This window comes from Orcinus orca, chromosome 16 (assembly GCF_937001465.1).
Source record: "Orcinus orca chromosome 16, mOrcOrc1.1, whole genome shotgun sequence".
Taxonomy (NCBI): domain Eukaryota; kingdom Metazoa; phylum Chordata; class Mammalia; order Artiodactyla; family Delphinidae; genus Orcinus; species Orcinus orca.
Window position 1 is genome coordinate 50,173,467 of NC_064574.1, and position 21,302 is coordinate 50,194,768.

General features: G+C 46.7%; 1 protein-coding gene across 3 annotated transcripts in view; it reads right to left on the reverse strand.

The window, feature by feature from the left end:
• LMF1 (lipase maturation factor 1) overlaps positions 1 to 21,056 on the reverse strand; it is a 94,119-nt gene extending 73,063 nt beyond the window's left edge. For 2 of the 3 annotated variants that reach the window (XM_049698860.1, XM_033429265.2), the window contains exons 1-2: positions 20,855 to 21,056; positions 2,372 to 2,681 (exon numbers count right to left, since the gene is read on the reverse strand). In XM_049698860.1, the coding sequence (XP_049554817.1) occupies positions 2,372 to 2,681; positions 20,855 to 21,047 (503 nt within the window). In that variant the 5' untranslated portion in view covers positions 21,048 to 21,056. Of the gene's footprint in view, positions 1 to 2,371; positions 2,682 to 20,854 lie in introns of those variants that run through there. The other variant, XM_033429266.2, reaches the window with a different exon arrangement.
• Positions 21,057 to 21,302: the final 246 nt, after the last annotated feature.

Sequence of the window (21,302 nt, forward strand, 5' to 3'; positions counted from 1 at the left end):
AGAGCCCGCGTGCCACAACCACTGAAGCCCATGCACCCTAGAGCCCACGTGCTGCAACTGCTGAAGCCCGCATGCCTAAAGCCACTGCAATGAGAAGCCCGTGCACTGCAACAAAGAGTAGCCCCTGCTCGCCACCACTAGAGAAAGCCCATAAGCAGCAACGAAGACCCAATGCAGCCAAAAATAAATTAAAAGAGAAAAGAGGGCTTCCCTGGTGGCGCAGTGGTTGAGAGTCCGCCTGCGATGCAGGGGACACGGGTTTGTGTCCTGGTCCGGGAAGATCCCACATGCCGCGGAGTGGCTGGGCCCGTGAGCCATGGCCACTGAGCCTGCGCGTCCGGAGCCTGTGCTCCGCAACGGGAGAGGCCACAACAGTGAGAGGCCTGCGTACCGCAAAGAAAAAAAAAAAAAAGAAAAAAACCCCAAACTGACAGTGGATACAATTTTCCCGGTTGCTGGGTGAGGTACAGTATGGCCTGAGCCCCGTGTTACAGACAGGTGCATCCTCTGAGCAGGACACTGGAGCCAGGCATTGCGCTCCCCCTCTCTGTAACTCCAGCTGTTAAAACGGGGCAAACGTACCCAGAATTCTCCCTCCTCTGACATGCGCTAAATCACACGTGCCAAGAAACAGCAGCCTTTTAGACATCACAGACAACCCCAGCCAGAGTCCTCTTGTGCTGTAAACATCCACTGACCAGAGACTAGAGGCGGGCAGTGAATGCCTGTGGCCGCCGAGGAGGTCAGACAGCCCGAGGTGGCAGCACCCGTGAATCCCAGGTGGGGAGAAGCAGACAGGAATGAAGGACGCTTCCCTCGCCTCACAGCTGCCTGACGGGCACGAGGCACATTCCACCTACCGGGAGCCAGCCCCTATTTCTACCCTCACTGCTTGGGCCTTCAGAAAAGAAAATGCCATAAATCAGATGTAAATATCATTTGTCTAGGAACCCACACAGTTTCTGTATGGAACTGGACACAGGATGCACCACCACAGTACGATGTTGCCACCCACTTGGTGACCCCTGCAAAACCTGGTAGCCGACGCCCATCACTGTTTCTTCTGATCCACGCAGCCCACGCCACAACACCAGGGCACTGAAGTTTCCCAAAGTCTCTGAATAAATTCTGGCTCTGACTACGAGGGTGTTAGCTGGTCAATAGTTCAATATCAACATGAAGGCCCCGGAAGCAGGGAGGGGAGCCAGGGTGACTGAGATGTCAGCCTTCTTTTCCGTAGACTGGATGGGGAGAGGTGTCTTCAGCTCACACACTGAGTGTCACTCACACTTGCTCGGGGACCAGGGCCAGACGACAGGAGCTGGGAGGGGACCTCTGATGGCTCACGAGCTGAGTGAGTGACACTGAAGGAGTCTGGCGTCTGGGTTAAAACCCATTCATGTCATGGTCCAGGACCTAGCCAGCCCCTTTGACCTGGGCCAGCAGCCAAGAATGTCAGGCCACCGAATGAACCTTTCCTCCCAGAAAACAAAGGCTCTGGTGGGAACATGGCAGGAGGAGGCCCACAGGTGCTTAACCTCCTGCTCCTCTACACAGACACCACCCCTCCTCCACTTCCTGCTCATCCACGCAGACACCACCCCCTTGTCTACTTCCTCCATGTCTACACAGACACCCGCCCCGACCCCAGAGCTTTCTCTCAAGGCTTCACCCTCTCTTACAGAGTCCTCTGTGCTTCCTCTGGTAGGTGATTCTTCCCCAGGGCCGGAGCCCAGAACTTGAAGAAGAGCGGTACCCCCTCCTCCACTGTCAAACATGGCACAGCACTTCATGGCCCTCAATTTTCCTCCAAGCCTATCCAAGCCACACGCTGCACTGATGCCCCTGTCGTGTTCCCATGTGACTCTCCCTCCATGGAGCCCAACGCTGCCTCTGACCTGTCCGGCACTGGAGCCTATTCCCCCCAGCAGGGCTGGCCTGAACTGTGACCACTGGCACCAGTTCCTCACAAACAAGGAAGGAGCAGGTGGGAGCAGGAGCAGAGGAGTAAGCCTCCAAATCAAGCCCCACCACCAGAGTGCTCCCAGCAGCCCACCCAGCAGCTTCCACCTCCATCTCATGGCCCCCCAGCACAAGAGGCTGGCAATGCTATCTCAGGTGTGGCCATGACACTCCTAACAGAATCCCAATTACACCCAAATAAGGAAGCTCCCGGATTTTGGTTGAATGCGACCAGCAGGGTCTACCACAGCCTAATTAAAAGGGTGACATTTTCCAAATTAACGTAAGAAGTAAGCTCATTTGCTTGCTCCTGTTACTAGGAGGCCTCGTTGGGCTCTGAGGGGTAACACCCCTAGAACCCTGAGTTACCACGTGCCTGCATTATAGGTGCCCCATCCTTCCCTCTTACCAGATCTGCCCCACGTTGACCAGGGACATGTAGAGGACCCAGAGAGCAGCCATGAGAACCATATTGGCACAGCCGGAGACCAGGATGAAAGAGGAGATGCCCAGCCCGAGAAGAGCCAGCGCGTCCAGGTTGAAGTCCATGTGAGACCAGTCCAGCAGCCAGAGGACGGTGGGGGCATAGCTCACGGTCTCCCAGCTGACTTGCCCACGGAAGTGCTGCTGCACACTCCTCAGGTACACTCTGCAGGGCAGCAGTCCCCTGTCTCCAATCAGCTGCTTGTTCTGATGGAAGGCCACCAAGAATGCCACAACTGGAAGGAAAAGAAGACAAAAGGAACATGAACAGGAACACAGCCCTCTGTAGATACTTTTCAGACGTGCAGGGCCTCGGCTAGGCAAGAAGATGAGGCAGAGTCTGACCAGTGGTTTGGAATCAAAGCGTGGACTCAAGGGTATTTCACAAAATCTTGGGGGAGATATTAGAAGATCCAACCTGGAGAACTCATAATGTATGTGTATATGTATACATAGCTATGTGTGTTGTATCTACTTATACACAACGTATACGTGTATATAAAATAGACACACATTTATATAAAATATGTGCCTGATTACATAAAATGGTTAACTATCCCAGAATGAACTTTGCTTAAAGAAAATTTACAGTAAAACACTCATGTTAGAAAATAGAAAGGCCTCAAATCTAAACTTCTACTTTAAGAAATCAGAAAAAAGAGTAAATTATATATAAAACAAGCATCACAAAAGACATTTTTAAAAAGAGGTGAAATCAATGAAATTGAGAACAGGGAAAAACACAGAGAAAATCAATAAAACCAAAAGTTGGTTCTTCGATAAAATCAATGTAACTGTTAGAACTCTAGTCAGATTAACCAAGGAAAGAAGACACCAATACCAGGGATCAAAACAGAACACTGCTACAGATCCCACAGGTGTAAAAAGATAATACAGGAATACTACACATCTCTCTAAGATCTTGAGTTTGACAACTTAGATGAAATAGGAGAATTAGTTGAAGGACGCAAACTACCAAAACTCACAAAAGAAGAAATAAAGATAATACATCACAACCAGCCAACTTCATCTCAGAAATGCAAGGCTGGTTCAACCCTCAAAAAACTATCCATGGGCGGAGATCACCTTCCTCCCCACAGATACATCAGAAATACATCTACACATGGAACAACTCCTACAGAACACCCACTGAACGCTGGCAGAAGACCTCAGACCTCCCAAAAGGCAAGAAACTCCCCACGTACCTGGGTAGGGCAAAAGAAAAAAGAATAAACAGAAACAAAAGAATAGGGATGGGACCTGCACCAGTGGGAAGGAGGAAAGGTTTCCACACACTAGGAAGCCCCTTTGCGGGCGGAGACTGTGGGTGGCAGAGGGGGGAAGCTTCGGAGCCATGGAGGAGAGCACAGCAACAGGGGTGCAGAGGGCAAAGCGGAGAGATTCCCGCACAAAGGATCAGTGCCGACCGGCACTCACCAGCCCGAGAGGCTTGTCTGCTCACCCGCCGGGGCGGGCAGGGGCTGGGAGCTGAGGGGATGGCAGGGAGAGGACTGTCGGCGTGAACACAGCCTGAAGGGGTTAGTGCACCACGGCTAGCCGGGAGGGAGTCCAGGGAAAAGTCTGGACCTGCCGAAGAGGCAAGAGACTTTTTCTTCCCTCTTTGTTTCCTGGCGCGCGAGGAGAGGGGATTAAGAGCGCTGCTTAAAGGAGCTCCAGAGACGGGCGCGAGCCGTGGCTAACAGTGCGGACCCCAGAGACGGTCATGAGACGCTAAGGCTGCTGCTGCCGCCACCAAGAAGCCTGTGTGCGAGCACAGGTCACTATCCACACCTCCCTTCCGGGGAGCCTGTGCAGCCCGCCGCTGCCAGGGTGCCGGGATCCAGGGACAACTTCCCCAGGAGAACACACGGCACGCCTCAGGCTGGTGCAACATCCTGCTGGCCTATGCCGCCGCAGGCTCGTCCCGCACTCTGTGCCCCTCCCTCCCCCGAGCCTGAGTGAGCCAAAGCTCCGGAATCAGCAGCTCCTTTAACCCCGTCCTGTCTGAGCGAAGAACAGACGCCCTCTGGCGACATACACGCAGAGGCGGGGCCAAATCCAAAGCTGAGCCCCAGGAGCCCTGCGAACAAAGAAGAGAAAGGGAAATTTCTCCCAGCAGCCTCAGGAGCAGCGGATTAAAGCTCCACAAGCAACATGATGTACCCTGCATCGGTGGAATACCTAAATAGACAACAAATCATCCAAAATTGAGGAGGTGGACTTTGAGAGCAAGATTTATTATTTTTTCCCTTTTTTCTCTTTTTGTGAGTGTGTACGTGTATGCTTCTGTGTGAGATTTTGTCTGTATAGTTTTCCTTTCACCATTTGTCCTAGGGTTCTGTCCATCCGTTCTTTTTTTTTTAACTTAAAAAAATTTTTTTTTGCTTAATAATTATTTTTTATTTTAATAACTTTATTTTATCTTACTTCATTTTATCTTCTTTTCTTTCTTTCTCTCTCTCTCTCTCTCTCTCACCCTCCCTCCCTCTCTCTCTCTCTCTTTCTTTCTACTTTTTCTCCCTTCTATTCTGAGCTGTGTGGATGAAAGGCTCTTGGTGCTGCAGCCAGGAGTCAGTGCTGTGCCTCTGAGGTGGGAGAGCCAACTTCAGGACACTGGTCCACAAGAGACCTCCCAGCAATATCAAATGGCAAAAATCTCCCAGAGATCTCCATCTCAACACCAACGCCCAGCTTCACTCAATGACCAGCAAGCTACAGTGCTGGACACCCTATGACAAACAACTAGCAAGACAGGAACACAACCCCACCCATTAGCAGAGAGGCTGTCTAAAATCATAATAAGTCCACAGACACCCCAAAACACACCACCAGACGTGGACCTGCCCACCAGAAAGACAAGATCCAGCCTCATCCACCAGAACAGAGGCACTAGTCCCCTCCACCAGGAAGCCTACACAACCCACTGAACCAACTTTAGTCACTGGGGACAGACACCAAAAACAACGGGAACTACGAACCTGCAGCCTGGAAAAAGGAGACCCCAAACACAGTAAGATAAGCAAAATGAGAAGACAGAAAAACACACAGCAGATGAAGGAGCAAGATAAAAACCCACCAGACCTAACAAATGAAGAGGAAATAGGCAGTCTACCTAAAAAAGAATTCAGAATAATGATAGTAAAGATGATCCAAAATCTTGGAAATAGAGAAAATGCAAGAAACATTGAACAAGGACCTAGAAGAACTAAAGAGGAAACAAGCAACAATGAACAACACAATAACTGAAATTAGAAATACTCTAGAAGGGATCAATAGCAGAATAACTGAGGCAGAAGAACGGATAAGTGACCTGGAAGATAAAATAGTGGAAATAACTACTGCAGAGCAGAATAAAGAAAAAAGAATGAAAAGAACTGAGGACAGTCCCAGAGACATCTGGGACAACATTAAACACACCAACATTTGAATTATAGGGGTCCCAGAAGAAGAAGAGAAAAAGAAAGGGACTGAGAAAATATTTGAAGAGATTATAGTTGAAAACTTCCCTAAATTGGGAAAGGAAATAGTTAATCAAGTCCAGGAAGCACAGAAAGTCCCATACAGGATAAATCCAAGGAGAAACACGCCAAGACACATACTAATCAAACTGTCAAAAATTAAATACAAAGAAAACATATTAAAAGCAGCAAGGGAAAAACAACAAATAACACACAAGGGAATCTCCATAAGGTTAACAGCTGATCTTTCAGCAGAAACTCTGCAACCCAGAAGGGAGTGGGAGGTCATATTTAAAGTGATGAAGGAGAAAAACCTACAACCAAGATTACTCTACCCAGCAAGGATCTCATTCAGATTTGATGGAGAAATTAAAACCTTTACAGACAAGCAAAAGCTGAGAGAGTTCAGCACCACCAAACCAGCTTTACAACAAATGCTAAAGGATCTTCTCTAGGCAAGAAACACAAGAGAAGGAAAAGACCTACAATAACAAACCCAAAACAATTAAGAAAATGGGAATAGGAACATACATATCGATAATTACCTTAAATGTAAATGGATTAAATGCTCCCACCAAAAGACACAGACTGGCTGAATGGAAACAAAAACAAGACCCATATATATGCTGTTTACAAGAGTCCCAGTTCAGACCTAGGGACACATACAGACTGAAAGTGAGGGGATGGAAAAAGATATTCCATGCAAATGGAAACCAAAAGAAAGCTGGAGTAGCAATTCTCATATCAGACAAAATAGACTTTAAAATAAAGACTATTAGAAGAGACAAAGAAGGACACTACATAATGATCAAGGGATCGATCCAAGAAGAAGATATAACAATTGTAAATATTTATGCACCCAACATAGGAGCACCTCAATACATAAGGCAAATACTAACAGCCATAAAAGAGGAAATCGACAGTAACACATTCATAGTAGGAGACTTTAACACCTCACTTTCACCAATGGACAGATCATCCAAAATGAAAATAAATAAGGAAACACAAGCTTTAAATGATACATTAAACAAGATGGACTTAATTGATATTTATAGGACATTCCATCCAAAAACAACAGAATACACATTTTTCTCAAGTGCTCATGGAACATTCTCCAGGACAGATCATATCTTGGGTCACAAAACAAGCCTTGGTAAATTTAAGAAAATTGAAATTGTATCAAGTATCTTTTCCGACCACAATGCTATGAGACTAAATATCAATTACAGGAAAAGATCTGTAAAAAATACAAACACATGGAGGCTAAACAATACACTACTTAATAACGAAGTGATCACTGAAGAAATCAAAGAGGAAATCAAAAAATACCTAGAAACAAATGACAATGGCGACACGATGACCCAAAACCTATGGGATGCAGCAAAAGCAGTTCTAAGAGGGAAGTTTATAGCAATACAATCCTACCTTAAGAAACAGGAAACATCTCGAATAAACAACCTAACCTTGCACCTAAAGCAATTAGAGAAAGAACAAAAAACCCGGAAGTTAGCAGAAGGAAAGAAATCATAAAGATCAGATCAGAAATAAATGAAAAAGAAATGAAGGAAATGATAGCAAAGATCAATAAAATTAAAAGCTGGTTCTTTGAGAAGATAAACAAAATTGATAAACCATTAGCCAGACTCATCAAGAAAAAAAGGGAGAAGACTCAAATCAATAGACTTAAAAATGAAAAGGGAGAAGTAACAACTGATAATGCAGAAATACAAAAGATCATGAGAGATTACTACAAGCAACTCTAAGCCAATTAAATGGACAACCTGGAAGAAATGGACAAATTCTTAGAAATGCACAGCCTGCCAAGACTGAATCAGGAAGAAATAGAAAATATGAACAGACCAATCACAAGCACTGAAATTAAAACTGTGATTAAAAATCTTCCAACTAACAAAAGCCCAGGACCAGATGCCTTCACAGGCGAATTCTATCAAACATTTAGAGAAGAGCTAACACCTATCCTTCTCAAACTCTTCCAAAATATAGCAGAGGGAGGAACTCTCCCAAATTCCTTCTACGAGGCCACCATCACCTTGATACCAAAACCAGACAAGGATGTCACAAAGAAAGAAAACTACAGGCCAATATCACAGATGAACACAGATGCAAAAATCCTCAACAAAATACTAGCAAACAGAATCCAACAGCACATTAAAAGGATCATACACCATGACCAAGTGGGGTTTATTCCAGGAACACAAGGATTCTTCAGTATACACAAATCAATCAACGTGATACACCATATTAACAAACTGAAGGAGAAAAACCATACGATCATCTCAATAGATGTCAGAGAAAGCTTTCAACAAAATTCAACACCCATTTATGATAAAAACCCTGCAGAAAGTAGGCGTAGAGGGAACTTTCCTCAACATAATAAAGGCCATATATGACAAACCCCCAGCCAACATCGTCCTCAATGGTGAAAAACTGACACCATTTCCACTAAGATCAGGAACAAGACAAGGTTGCCCACTCTCACCACTCTTATTCAACATAGTTTCGGAAGTTTTAGCCACAGCAATCTGAGAAGAAAAGGAAATAAAAGGAATCCAAATCAGAAAAGAAGAAGTAAAGCTGTCACTGTTTGCAGATGACATGATACTATACATAAAGAATCCTAAAGATGCTACCAGAAAACTACTAGAGCTAATCAATGAATTGGGTAAAGTAGCAGGTTACAAAATTAATGCACAGAAATCTCTGGCAGTCCTATACCCTAATGATGAAAAACCTGAAAGTGAAATTAAGAAAACACTCCCATTTACCACCGCAACAAAAAGAATAAAATATCTAGGAATAAACCTACCTAAGGAGACAAAAGACCTGTATGCAGAAAATTATAAGACACTGATGAAAGAAATTAAAGATGATACAAATAGATGGAGAGATATACCATGTTCTTGGATTGGAAGAATCAACATTGTGAAAATGACTCTACTACCCAAAGCAATCTACAAATTCAATGCAATCCCTAACAAACTACCACTGGCATTTTTCACAGAACCAGAACAAAAAATTTCACAATTTGTATGGAAACACAAAAGACCCCGAATTGCCAAAGCAATATTGAGAACGAAAAACGGAGCTGGAGGAATCAGGCTCCCTGACTTCAGACTATACTACAAAGCTACAGTAATCAAGACAGTATGGTACTGGCACAAAAACAGAAAGATAGATCAATGGAACAGGATAGAAAGCCCAGAGATAAACCCACGCACATATGGTCACCTTATCTTTGATAAAGGTGGCAGGAATGTACAGTGGAGAAAGGACAGCCTCTTCAATAAGTGGTGCTGGAAAAACTGGACAGGTACATGTAAAAGTATGAGATTAGAATACTCCCTAACACCATACACAAAAATAAGCTCAAAATGGATTAAAGACCTAAATGTAAGGCCAGAGACGATCAAACTCTTAGAGGAAAACATAGGCAGAACACTCTATGACATAAATCACAGCAAGATCCTTTTTGACCCACCTCCTAGAGAAATGGAAATAAAAACAAAAATAAACAAATGGGACCTAATGTAACTTAAAAGCTTTTGCACAGCAAAGGAAACCATAAACAAGATGAAAAGACAACCCTCAGAATGGAAGAAAATATTTGCAAATGAAGCAACTGAGAAAGGGTTAATCTCCAAAATTTACAAGTAGCTCATGCAGCTCAATATCAAAAAAACAAAAAACCCAATCCAAAAATGGGCCGAAGACCTAAATAGACATTTCTCCAAAGAAGATATACAGATTGCCAACAAACACATGAAAGAATGCTCAACATCCTTAATCATTAGAGAAATGCAAATCAAAACTACAATGAGATATCATCTCACGCCGGTCAGAATGGCCATCATCAGAAAATCTAGAAACAATAAATGCTGGAGAGGGTGTGGAGAAAAGGGATCACTCTTGCACTGCTGGTGGGAATGTGAATTGGTACAGCCACTGTGGAGAACAGTATGGAGGTTCCTTAAAAAACTACAAATAAAACTACCATATGACCCAGCAATCCCACTACTGGGCATATACTCTGAGGAAACCATAATTCAAAAAGAGTCATGTACCAAAATGTTCATTGCAGCTCTATTTACAATAGCCAGGACATGGAAGGAACCTAAGTGCCCATCATCGGATGAATGGATAAAGAAGATGTGGCAATATATACAATGGAATATTACTCAGCCATAAAAAGAAATGAAATTGAGTTATTTGTAGTGAGGTGGATGGACCTAGAGTCTGTCATACGGAGTGAAGTAAGTCAGAAAGAGAAAGACAAATACTGTATGCTAACATATATATATGGAATCTAAGAAAAAAAATGTCATGAAGAACCTAGGTTTAAGACGGGAATAAAGACACAGACCTACTAGAGAATGGACTTGAGGATACGGGGAGGGGGAAGGGTAAGCTGTGACAAAGTGAGAGAGTGGCATGGACATATATACACTACCAAGCGTAAAACAGATAGCTAGTGGGAAGCAGCCGCATAGCACAGGGAGATCAGCTCGGTGCTTTGTGACCACCTAGAGGGGTGGGATAGGGAGGGTGGGAGGGAGGGAGACACAAGAGGGCAGAGATATGGGAACATATGTATATGTATTAACTGATTCACTTTGTTATAAAGCAGAAACTAACACACCATTGTAAGGCAATTATACCCCAATAAAGATGTAAAAAAAAAATAAAAATAATATACACCTTATTTTACTTTTATTTATAACTTAAGGGCTTCCCTGGTGGCGCAGTGGTTGAGAGTCCGCCTGCCGATGCAGGGGACACGGGTTCGTGCTCCGGTCCTGGAAGATCCCACATGCCGCGGAGCAGTTGGGCCCGTGAGCCATGGCTGCTGCGCCTGCGCGTCCGGAGCCTTGTCTCCGCAACGGGAGAAGCCACAACAATGAGAAGCCCGCGTACCGCAAAACAAAACAAAACAAACAAACAAAAAACTATCCATGGGGACTCCCCTGGTGGTCCAATGGCTAAGTCTCTGCACTCCCAATGCAGGGGGCCTGGGTTCTGTCCCTGGTCGGGGAACTAGATCCCACATGCCGCAACTAAGAGTTCACATGCCACAAGTAAAGATCCTGCACACCGCAACTAAAAGATCCCACGTGCCACAACTAAAAGATTCTGCATGCCGCAACTAAATATCCCACACGCGGCAAGGAACATCCCAAGTGCCTCAACTAAGACCCAGGGAGCCAAACAAATAAATAAATAAATATTTTTTAAAAAATCAATGTAATCACCACACTAACAAACTAAATCAGAAAACCATAAGATAGTAACAATAGACCCACAAAAAAGTACATGAAAGAATTCATCCATTCATGGTAAAAAAACTTTCAGCAAATTAGGAATAGAAGGGTACTTCATCAGTCTATAAAACGTAACTATGAAAAACCTACAGCCAAGATCATACTTAAAGATTAATGACTGAATACTTCTCCCTGAAGATTTGGAACAAAGCAAGACTATCTCTTCTCTTATTACTCATATTCAACACTGTATAGGAAATCCTAGCTAGTGCAATGAAGCAAGTATAAGAAATAAAGGTATATAGGTTAGAAAGGAAGAAATGAAACTATCTCTATTAATAGACTGCCTATGTAGAAAATCCCAAAGAATCGACAAAAAAGAAAGAAGAAGAAAAAAAAGCCCTCATGGCACTAATAAGTGAGTTTAAGAAGGTCACAGAATACAAGACCAATATACAAAAGTCAATTATATTCCTATATATCAGCAATGAACAACTGTAAGCTGAATGTTTAAATATTACAATAGCCACCAAAAAAAGTGCCTAGGGCTTCCTTGGTGGCGCAGTGGTTGAGAGTCTGCCTGCCGATGCAGGGGACACGGGTTCGTGCCCCGGTCCGGGAAGATCCCACATGCCGCGGAGCGGCTGGGCCCGTGAGCCATGGCTGCTGGGCCTGCGCATCCGGAGCCTGTGCTCCGCAGTGGGAGAGGCCACACCAGCGAGAGGTCCACATACCGCAAAAAAAAAAAAAAAGTGCCTAGATAACAAACTAACAAAATATATGCAGAATCCGTACATGGGAAACTACAAAACATGATGAGAGAAATCAAAGAAGATCAAAATAAATGGAAAGATTCATTGTGTTCATGAACTGGAAGAAGAGCCAGCATTATTAAGAGGTCAGTTCTCCCCAATTTGATCTATAGAGTCAATGCAATCTCAATCAAAACATCTGGTAAGCTTTTCCATAGATATTGACAAGCTGATTCTAAAATGTATATGTAAGAGCAAAGGAACTAGGATAGCCAAAATAATTCCGATGACGAACAAAGTTCGAGGACTCATTTTACCCAATTTCAAGACTTACTACAAAGCTACAGTAATCAAGACAGTGTGGTATTAGCAAAAGTACAGACACATAAATCAATGGGAGACTAGAGAGTCCAGAAGTAGACCTACACAAAGACAGTCAACTGATTTCTGACAAGGGTGCAAAGACAATTACAGACAAAGACAGTATTTTCAACAAGCGGTGCTGGAACAACTAGACATCATATGCAAAAAAAATGAACCTTGACACATAACTCACACTTTGTACAAAAATTTATTCAAAAGGACCAGAGACCTAAATGTAAAACATAAAAGTATGGAACTTCTAAAATAAAATATAGAAGAAAATCTATGTGACTTGTGTTTGGCAATGAGTTTTTAGATACAACACCCAAAGCATGACCAATGAAAGAAAACACTGATAAATTCTACTTTATCAAATGAAAAACTTTTGTTCTGTAAAAGATTTTTTTTTTTTTTTTTTTTTGCTCTACGTGGGCCTCTCACTGTCGTGGCCTCTCCCGTTGCGGAGCACAGGCTTCGGACGCGCAGGCCCAGCGGCCATGGCTCATGGGCCCAGCCGCTCCACAGCATGTGCGATCTTCCCAGACCGGGGCACGAACCCGAGTCCCCTGCATCGGCAGGCGGACTCCCAACCACTGCGCCACCAGGGAAGCCCTGTAAAAGATATTTTTAAGAGAACGAAAAGACAAGCCATAGACTGGGAAAAATACCTGCAAATCACATATCTGATAAAGGACTTGCATCCAGAATAAAGTACCATTAAAACTCAACAACAAGAAAACAAACAACCCAGTTTTTTAAAGGGCAAAAGATCTGAACAGATACTGAAAGTCATCTGCTTCACACAAAGAAGATACACAGATGGCAAATGAGCACATGAAAAGATGCTTAATATCATTTGTTAGTGGGGAAACGCCAATTAAAACCACAATGCAGGGGCTTCCCTTGTGGTGCTGTGGTTAAGAATCCGCCTGCCAATGCAGGGGACACGGGTTAGTGCCCTGGTCCGGGAAGATCCCACATGCTGCAGAGCAACTAAGCCCGGGAGCCCCAACTACTGAGCCTGCGCTCTAGAGCCCGCGAGCCACAACTACTGAAGCCCACGTGCCTAGAGCCCATGGTGCTCTGCAACAAGAGAAGCCACCGCAATGAGAAGCCTGCGTACCGCAATGAAGAGCAGCCCCCGCTCACCGCAACTAGAGAAAGCCCACGTGTAGCAACAAAGACCCAACGCAGTCAAAAATAAATTAATTAAATAAATAAATATTTTAAAAAACTTAAAAAAAAAAAAACAACGCAATGCAGTATCACCACACACCTATCGTAACAGCCAAAATCCAAAAAACTGAAAATATCAAATGCTCCAGAGGATTCAGAAAAAGAGGAACTCTCATTCATTGCTCGTAGGAGGCAAACTGGTACGGTCACTCTGGAGGACAGTTTGGCAGTTTCTTATAAAGTTAAACACAGATTTACCATATGACCCAGCAATTATACTCTTATGTGTTCACTCAAGTGAACTGAAAACTTACATTTACAAAAAAGCCTGCATGCAACTGTTTACAGGAGCTTTGGTCATAATTGCTAAAACTGGAAACAACATAGATGTCCCTCAGAGCTTGAATGGATAAAAACTGTGGTGCGTTCATAAAACGGTATGATATTCAGAGAGAATATCAACGGAATGTTGATTCACTCAACAGCATGGAAAGATCTCAAGTACATTTTACTAAGTAAAGGAACCCAGACCCAAAGGCTACACACTGTAGGATTCCATTCATCTGACACACTGGAAAAGACAAAACCATGGGGCAGAACACATACCAGAGCATGCCAGGGGCTGCGGGGGGAAGCCGATTACGTAGACAGGGGAATTTTCAAGAGATGTAACTATTCTGGTACAGTACTAGAGTGACTGATAACTATGCATTTGTCAAAACCCATAATTGTACATCATAAAAAACGAACTTTAATGTATATAAACTATCAAAACAACCTAGGCAGGAGGTTAGGGGATGCCAGCATGGAATGCAGACTGTGACAAATGAATCAAACTCTATCACAAATGTATAACTCGGCCACACTGAATGCAAGGAAAGAGGGAGGGCTGGCCTAAGAAACTTTGGAAATTGTTCTGAGTAAAAACTAAGGACAAAGACAAAAGTAACTGTATAGAAACACCGGAGTCTAATTGGGGGTAGGCGAACAATTCTAAGACTGCTTTGCATGTGCATTGGGGTTAAGCAAATAAACCATGGGGGATGGTGGGGCAAGATTTCTCACTAGTGGAGAAGGAGGTTCCAGATAAGCAAAAAGGGAAGGCCAACACACACCCCACATACTGGATGAGAATCGGAGATGCCAATGAGAATTCATGTTTACCCTAATATACATTCAAATGGATATGCAGAGAAATGACCATATGTGAGTGAGCACACCCACATATGTAACCTAGCTCTGTTTGCTAAAAGAGTCTGGAAGCAGTGACACCCCAGTAGCAATGGGCACTCTCAGCACAGCACCCAGATCTGGGTTCCTAACACCACTCTCAAAAGGAACGAGGGCTCCTGGAGAAATGGCTGGTTTTAGGGCTGGGAAATGAGAGGAGCCTGCAGCATCCTGTAGTACCACAAAGTAAGGAAGCTCTCGAAAAATAAAGAATGGAGGCATGTCACAGGGATACGGGAGACAACTGGGAAGAACCACCACTGACCAGAGCTGGACAATTTGATACCACGAGGAACACTGCTGGACCACAACCCACAGTGTAAACAAATATGACAATTGCCAAATAAATTCATTACAGAGGATATCCAAATAACATGTGGAGATACCACCTCGGGGGGTCCCTGGAGCATGGACTGGACCCCATGACGGACGGAAAAAGGAGAACTTGACAGAGGAGACACCTGGCAGACACACCCCAACCAGGTGATCCAGGTCAGTATCACCCGTGATGCGAAGGGTGCCTCTCCTCTGTGAGATTCTCCCCACAACCTGTCCAGTCACGAGAAGACATTAGACAAGCCCAATTTGAGGGACATTCTACCAAACACATGACCAGACATGCTCAAAACTGTCAAGGTCATGAAGAGGCAGGGAAGTCCAGAGACTGCTGCAGACCAGAGGGGACAGAGGAGCCATGACGGCTAACGCAGTGCGGGGACACCGGATGGGAAGGGGTGCTGGTGGAAAACCAATAAGGTCTGGAGTTTGGTTAATAGTTTTGTTTTGTTTTTAAAGGCAAATGTTTCTTGAATACTACGTGCGGCTCACTGTAACTGCAGGAAGAAAATTGAGACCTGATCCCCCCCATGACAGCAGATGTCCAGGATGTCAGGAATAAAGACAGAACACTGGACACCAGAGGGTCAGCAGGGAGTGCTCCCCTGGTCTTCTCCTCGCACCCCTCCTGCTGCCTCCATCACTGGGCAAAAGCTGCCCAAGTCCATATGCCACCGACTTTCCTGGTAACATGGAGGCCACCCCCACAGTGGTGCCCACCCAGCCCTGGCCGTGTGTGTGCACATCCACACACACGCACCCAGGTGGAGCCTGTCTCTCCCGACTCAGACTACGTGGGGACCTAATTAGCAATGGCTGAACAGCTGGACATCCTCCCTCCCCACAACCACACTCCAATGCCATGAAAGAAAAACGAAATTTGGTCTCACTAGTTAAAAAGTAAATCTACCAACAACACATTAAAAGGATCATACACCCTGATCAAGTGGGATTCATCCCAGGGAGGCAAGGATTCTTCAATATATGCAAATCAATCAATGTGATATGCCACATTAACAAATCGAAGAATAAAAACCATATGATCATCTCAACAGATGGAGAAAGAACTTTTGACAAAGTTCAACATCCATTTACGATATTTTCAATTTTTAATTTAAAAAAATTTAAAGTTTTAAATTGTGGTAAAATACACAAAGCATAAAACATACCATCTTAACTAAAAAAAAAAAAAGTAAATCTAAGGCAAGCATCATAGGAAACTTCCTACCTTACAGGAAAAAATGAAAATAGAATGGATTTAAATTTCAGATGAAAAGAACCTATTCATTTTTCACTCCTGTTATAGAAATGCCTAAATAAAGAAAAAAGTTTTCAAAAAATCATAGGATCTCAAAGCTAAACCAAACAACCAAACTTAGAAAGGCTCAGTCAGCCCCCACTCTGCTCTAGGAAAGAGTCAGCCCTCTGCCCAGCTCTAGGAAGGAAGGGGACACCCCCCCCCCCCCACAGCTCTAGGAAAGGAGGAGACAGCCCCTGACCAGCTCTAGGAAGGAAGGAGACAGGGCCCAGGCATGAGACTCTCAGCTGCTCCCTGGTGGGGTAACCCACAGACTGACCTAGGAGAGGTTACCAGGTCACCTAATATGCATTATCAAGGATGTCTGCAAATATTTTCTTTAAAATATCAAAAAGAAAAAATTTAGTTTTCTCTCCCTTTCAGATAAAGTGCTATAAAATTAAAACAGAATCATCTCCGAAATGTCACTCTCCGATGGGTGGTTTTATGGACTGTGGCTAAATTCTGGGCCTTAGAAAAATAACCTCCAGTACTTTTTCTTTAAAGGTTTTCTTTAAAGGTGTGTGCTGTAGAGAGCTCAGACGTAGGGCAGGTTTATTTCTTAAACAAACTGGAAGCATTTTACAGAGAAGCTTGTGAAACCAAGCAGAGCATTTCATTAGCAATCAAGGGGCCTGGAGGGAAGAACTAACTTCCCATGAATCTTGGAAGCGCTGAAAGCTCAGAACAACAGAAAATGAAGCAAGATTCGAGTACTCTTTTGGTTCCATTTTCTTCCTCAAAATTTCCAAAGAACACCTAAGAGTTCAGCAAATGCAGGTGTGTGTGGTTCTGCTGGGCTGCGCCAGTGCTGGGCCTGGGCGCTGACTGGCCGCAAGGCTAAGCTACCAGACCCCAGGTGAGACCTCTTGACCATGAGTGAGACAAGCTGCCGCTGTTAGAGGGTGCAGTTTAGGTTCACCTCAGACGCTCTAACAGTGACTGGCAGCTGGGAGGAAAGACCTAATAAACTCTACTACAGGTAAAGTAAACAAGGAAAGACTCAAGCATGACACTGCACAGCAAATCTGAACCAAAAGGACAGTACCGTAAGCTGGCAAAGCCAGGAATCAGAGTTGGGCTGAAACTAGTTGTGAGATCTTTTTGAAGTAGGATTTTAAAAGATATATTATCCCGGGGACTCCAAGGTACCATATGAAACTGGGGAGATAAATAATATTGCTGATGTGTCAAAAAGTCCTCCATTCGCTCCAGTGCTTGCAGTTCCTTGGAGAGCACCATGGCGGCAGTCACCTACACATGGTTACTCATACGGTCCTGGCCATCACGGCGGTGGGTCCCATATGAGGGCACAATTCCCGAGGCCTGGGAGGAGCTCACCTTCTTCTGCAACAGATCCTCGTTTAGCTTCAGGCTCAGGTCTGAGCTGGGAGCCTCAGTGCATTGGTGGTCCCCAAAGGGGTACATCTGGGACCCACTGGGGGGTCTGAACAGACAGCGGCCTGGAGTCAGCAGACTGGGCAGGGCCAGAGAAGCTCGTCCAGAACTAGGGCAGGAGTCTTAAGTCTGAGTGAGCTCACCTGGGCCCTGCGAAGGAACGAGGAAGGGAGCTCACAGAGCCACGCCATCACATGACAAGGACCCGGGCCAGGATGGCAAGGCAGCAGACTCGAAAAGCTCCCAGAGAGGAAAAAAGGTCCCTGTGGTATTGTCATATCATAAGAAATATCTATTTGGTCTTCGTCCAGGTTCCTGGCACAAAGCTCCTAAAACCCCAGGGATTTCCTGAGTGATGAGGTGAGAGGAGCATCTGTTATTCATAACAAGCCCCTTTCAACCTTACCTGGGTTTATACCAATGAGGTGATTCTTGGAGGATGGGGGCTGGTTGCCAGAGGAAATTTCAGCCCCACTCCTGACCTCTAACCTCACGGGACGGGGAGGGGCTGGAGATGCAGCTGATCTCCAACAGCCAGGGATTTAATCAGTCCTGCCTGTGTAATGGAGCCTCCACACAAACCCCAAATGGAGGGGTTCAGGGAGGTGCTGGGAGGGTGGCTCCCTGGGAGGGCGTGGGGGCTCTGCACCCCTTCCCACACCTTCCCTGGGCATCTCTCCCATCTGGCTGTTCCCGAGTCATGTCCTTTATGATAAACCAGTAACATAAGCAAAGTGTTCCCCTGAGTTCTGTGAGCTGTTCTGGCAAGTTATGGAACCCGAGGAGGGGGTCGTGGGAACCCCAATTTACATATGGTTGGTCAGAAGCACAGGTGACGGCCTGGACTTCTCACTGGCGTCTGTGGTGTTGGGGGGTGTCTCGTGGGACTGAGCCCTCAGCCTGTGGGGACGCCGGGCAGTTAGGGTCAAAACGCACTGACTTGCAGGACACTCACGTGGTGTCTGGACAATCAGACGATTACTCGCTGTGAGAAAAAACCCACATCTGGTGTCACAAGCATGTAAGCAGAAGAAATAAAAGTGTTTCCCTTTAGTCACCTGCAAAAGAGCAGGAGTCAGACTGTGTAAAGACCCCTTGACATCACAAAGTTCTGAGGAAAACTGCTCTGAGAGCCACAGACCCAGGCAAGTGGCCAATTTCTACGTGTGCAAGGAAGGACACAGAAAGTTCACCTTCTCTGTATCTTTTCTTGGAACGTTGTTTTGGGATATGCTCCAGTAAAGAGAGAGAATAAACCCCAAAACAAGACACGAGATCTGAGGAATTACAACTACAACTCAGAGAGAACCAGGGGCCTCTCGGGTGGGCAGTCTCTGACCTGAGTGTCACACCCGGGGCCTGGGGTGCCGAGCTGGGGAGGAGGGAGGACACAGTTGGAAAAGTATCCTGTGGTGGCACAGAGCAATGATAAAGGCTGCAAAACGTCAAGGAAATTTTATGGAGCAGGAGCTGCTCCTAGAAGACAGAGGACGGAGGTATTAAACACCGACCCTGGCTTCAAGGAGCTCCCAGGGAGTCGCACAGACAGGTAGACTAATGACACTAAGAACTCTGTTAGATGTGCAGAGGGTGAAGGAAGCATAGGCTAGGGGTCCATTATTCAGCCTCCTGGTGGGGTCAGCAGTCCATGAGGGCAACTGTAACACTCAACGTCAAGTGAAAGCTGTGGACAGTCTGTGGCATTGTGGGAAATTCCTGGGACTTAAGGGACTCTGAGGTAGCTCACAGTCCCCAGGAGATCTGGAACCCTCCAGAAAGAAATCAATACAGGGCGACTGCCTACTTGCCAGAGCCATCTCAGCCAGGGACCCTCGTCCCTGAAGATGGTAAACTGGTTCCTTCGTGCAGCTGAAAAGCACTGACTCTACCCCAAATAGCGAGAAAAGATGGGGGTGGGGGGAATGCATATGCCAAAGCAAATCATTCTGTGCTCAGTACCGGCCTTAAAATATCTTCTTGACCCACTGGTTCAAAACGGTTTCCTTCTGAACCGAACAGAGAATCCCTGTGGAGATCAAAGGCAGCCCCTAACACTGGAAAGCCAAGCTGAGTTTTTTATAAGCTGTGCTCTCTGCGAGCTAAGCCACCGGGGTTTTTCTACTGTCATGGCGCCGGTTTAAGGGTCTGTTAAAGTCTCGGAGATTAACTTTGTCTTGACTCCATCTTTTACTAAGTGACAGCTCAACCGTTTAGAATGACTAATCCCGTGGAGAATAAAGCAATACTGGCAAGAAGTATTTTCTATAGTAACTTAGAGCGCACGAGAGTCGAAGCTGAATCCCCCAGCGCCGCACACCGAGCCTCACCGCGCGCCGGGCCCTGGTCCCCGCGGCGCCCCGCTCGGTGTGTGATGACGGTCGCTGTGCAAAGCGTGGCATTTCCACTCCCTTGGAACGCATGTTCTGAAAACTCAGAAATGACGCCGGGACGGCCGGTGCCCGCGGCGTGCAATCCCGGCCGGCCCGCCGGGTACCAGCGCCCTCCGGAACCCTCTAGAAGGGCGACTGCCCACTGGCCCCAGGCCATCTCAGCCGGGGGCTGTGCCCCAACCCCACTGGCCCCCGCACTGCCACGTTTGTCTGAGAAGCCCAGTTTGGCTTCAGGCACCAATGCTCGACCCAGGGCGTTTGTGCCCCTCCAGGCGTGGGGATCGGGGTTGGGGGGGTGTGCACTCCGCGCGCGCGCGGACGGGGGGCGTCGGGTGTCCAGCGGTGTTCTGGGGGGCGGCCTGGGGCGAGGGGAGGGAGAGAGGGAGACTGGGGCAGACCACGCGGTTCTCCGCCTGATCAAACCTGGCGCGCACAGAACCCCGCAGGTGAGGCCGCACCTGCTGCTCAGGCCTCAAAGCTTTGGAGCCGCGGGGAGGCGGCGGGGCCACAGCTCGTGGGACCTGTAGGCGGCAAAGGGGAGTCACCGCCTCACGAGCTCCTGGTCAGCGCGGGGTCGGCGTGGGGGCCCCCCGGACCTGCAGGACGGAGGGGGGCGCAGGGCCGAGGCTCGGCCGCGAACCCGCTTGGGGGTGGGCCTGGGGGTGGGCCTGAGGGTGGGGGGCAGGGCGCGAGCGGAGGGACCACACTGGGGCGCCTGGCCCCGCGAACTCACAGTAAACGAAAGCGAGGGCCTTCAGGAGCACGATCCTGGTCAGCCAGAAGGTGCCCGCGCGGAGGCGGGCTGGGCAGCCCGCAGGGTCGCGCCCCGGCCCTGGCGAAGATTCAGGCGCCGGGCCCGCGACCCCGGCCTTCCGCCTCCTCAAGGGCTCCTCCGGCGTCGCCATCGCCGGGCCGTCGGAGCGCATGCGCGAGGAGCGCCGCGCGCTGAAAATGCCCCGCCCACGCCGAGAGACCCCGCCCACACTTAGAGGTCCGACCAACTCCGGCCAGCCACGCCCATGCGCGGGGAGTGAGGACTTGGCCCGATACCGCTCGCGCTCCCCGCAGGTCGCTCGGGGCGCTGCAGCCGTGAGAGTAACGGGGTGGGTTCGTGGAGAACGGCTCGTCGCCCCACCTGGAGCGGGCTTGACCCACTCACTCGTTCATTCACTCGCTCATTC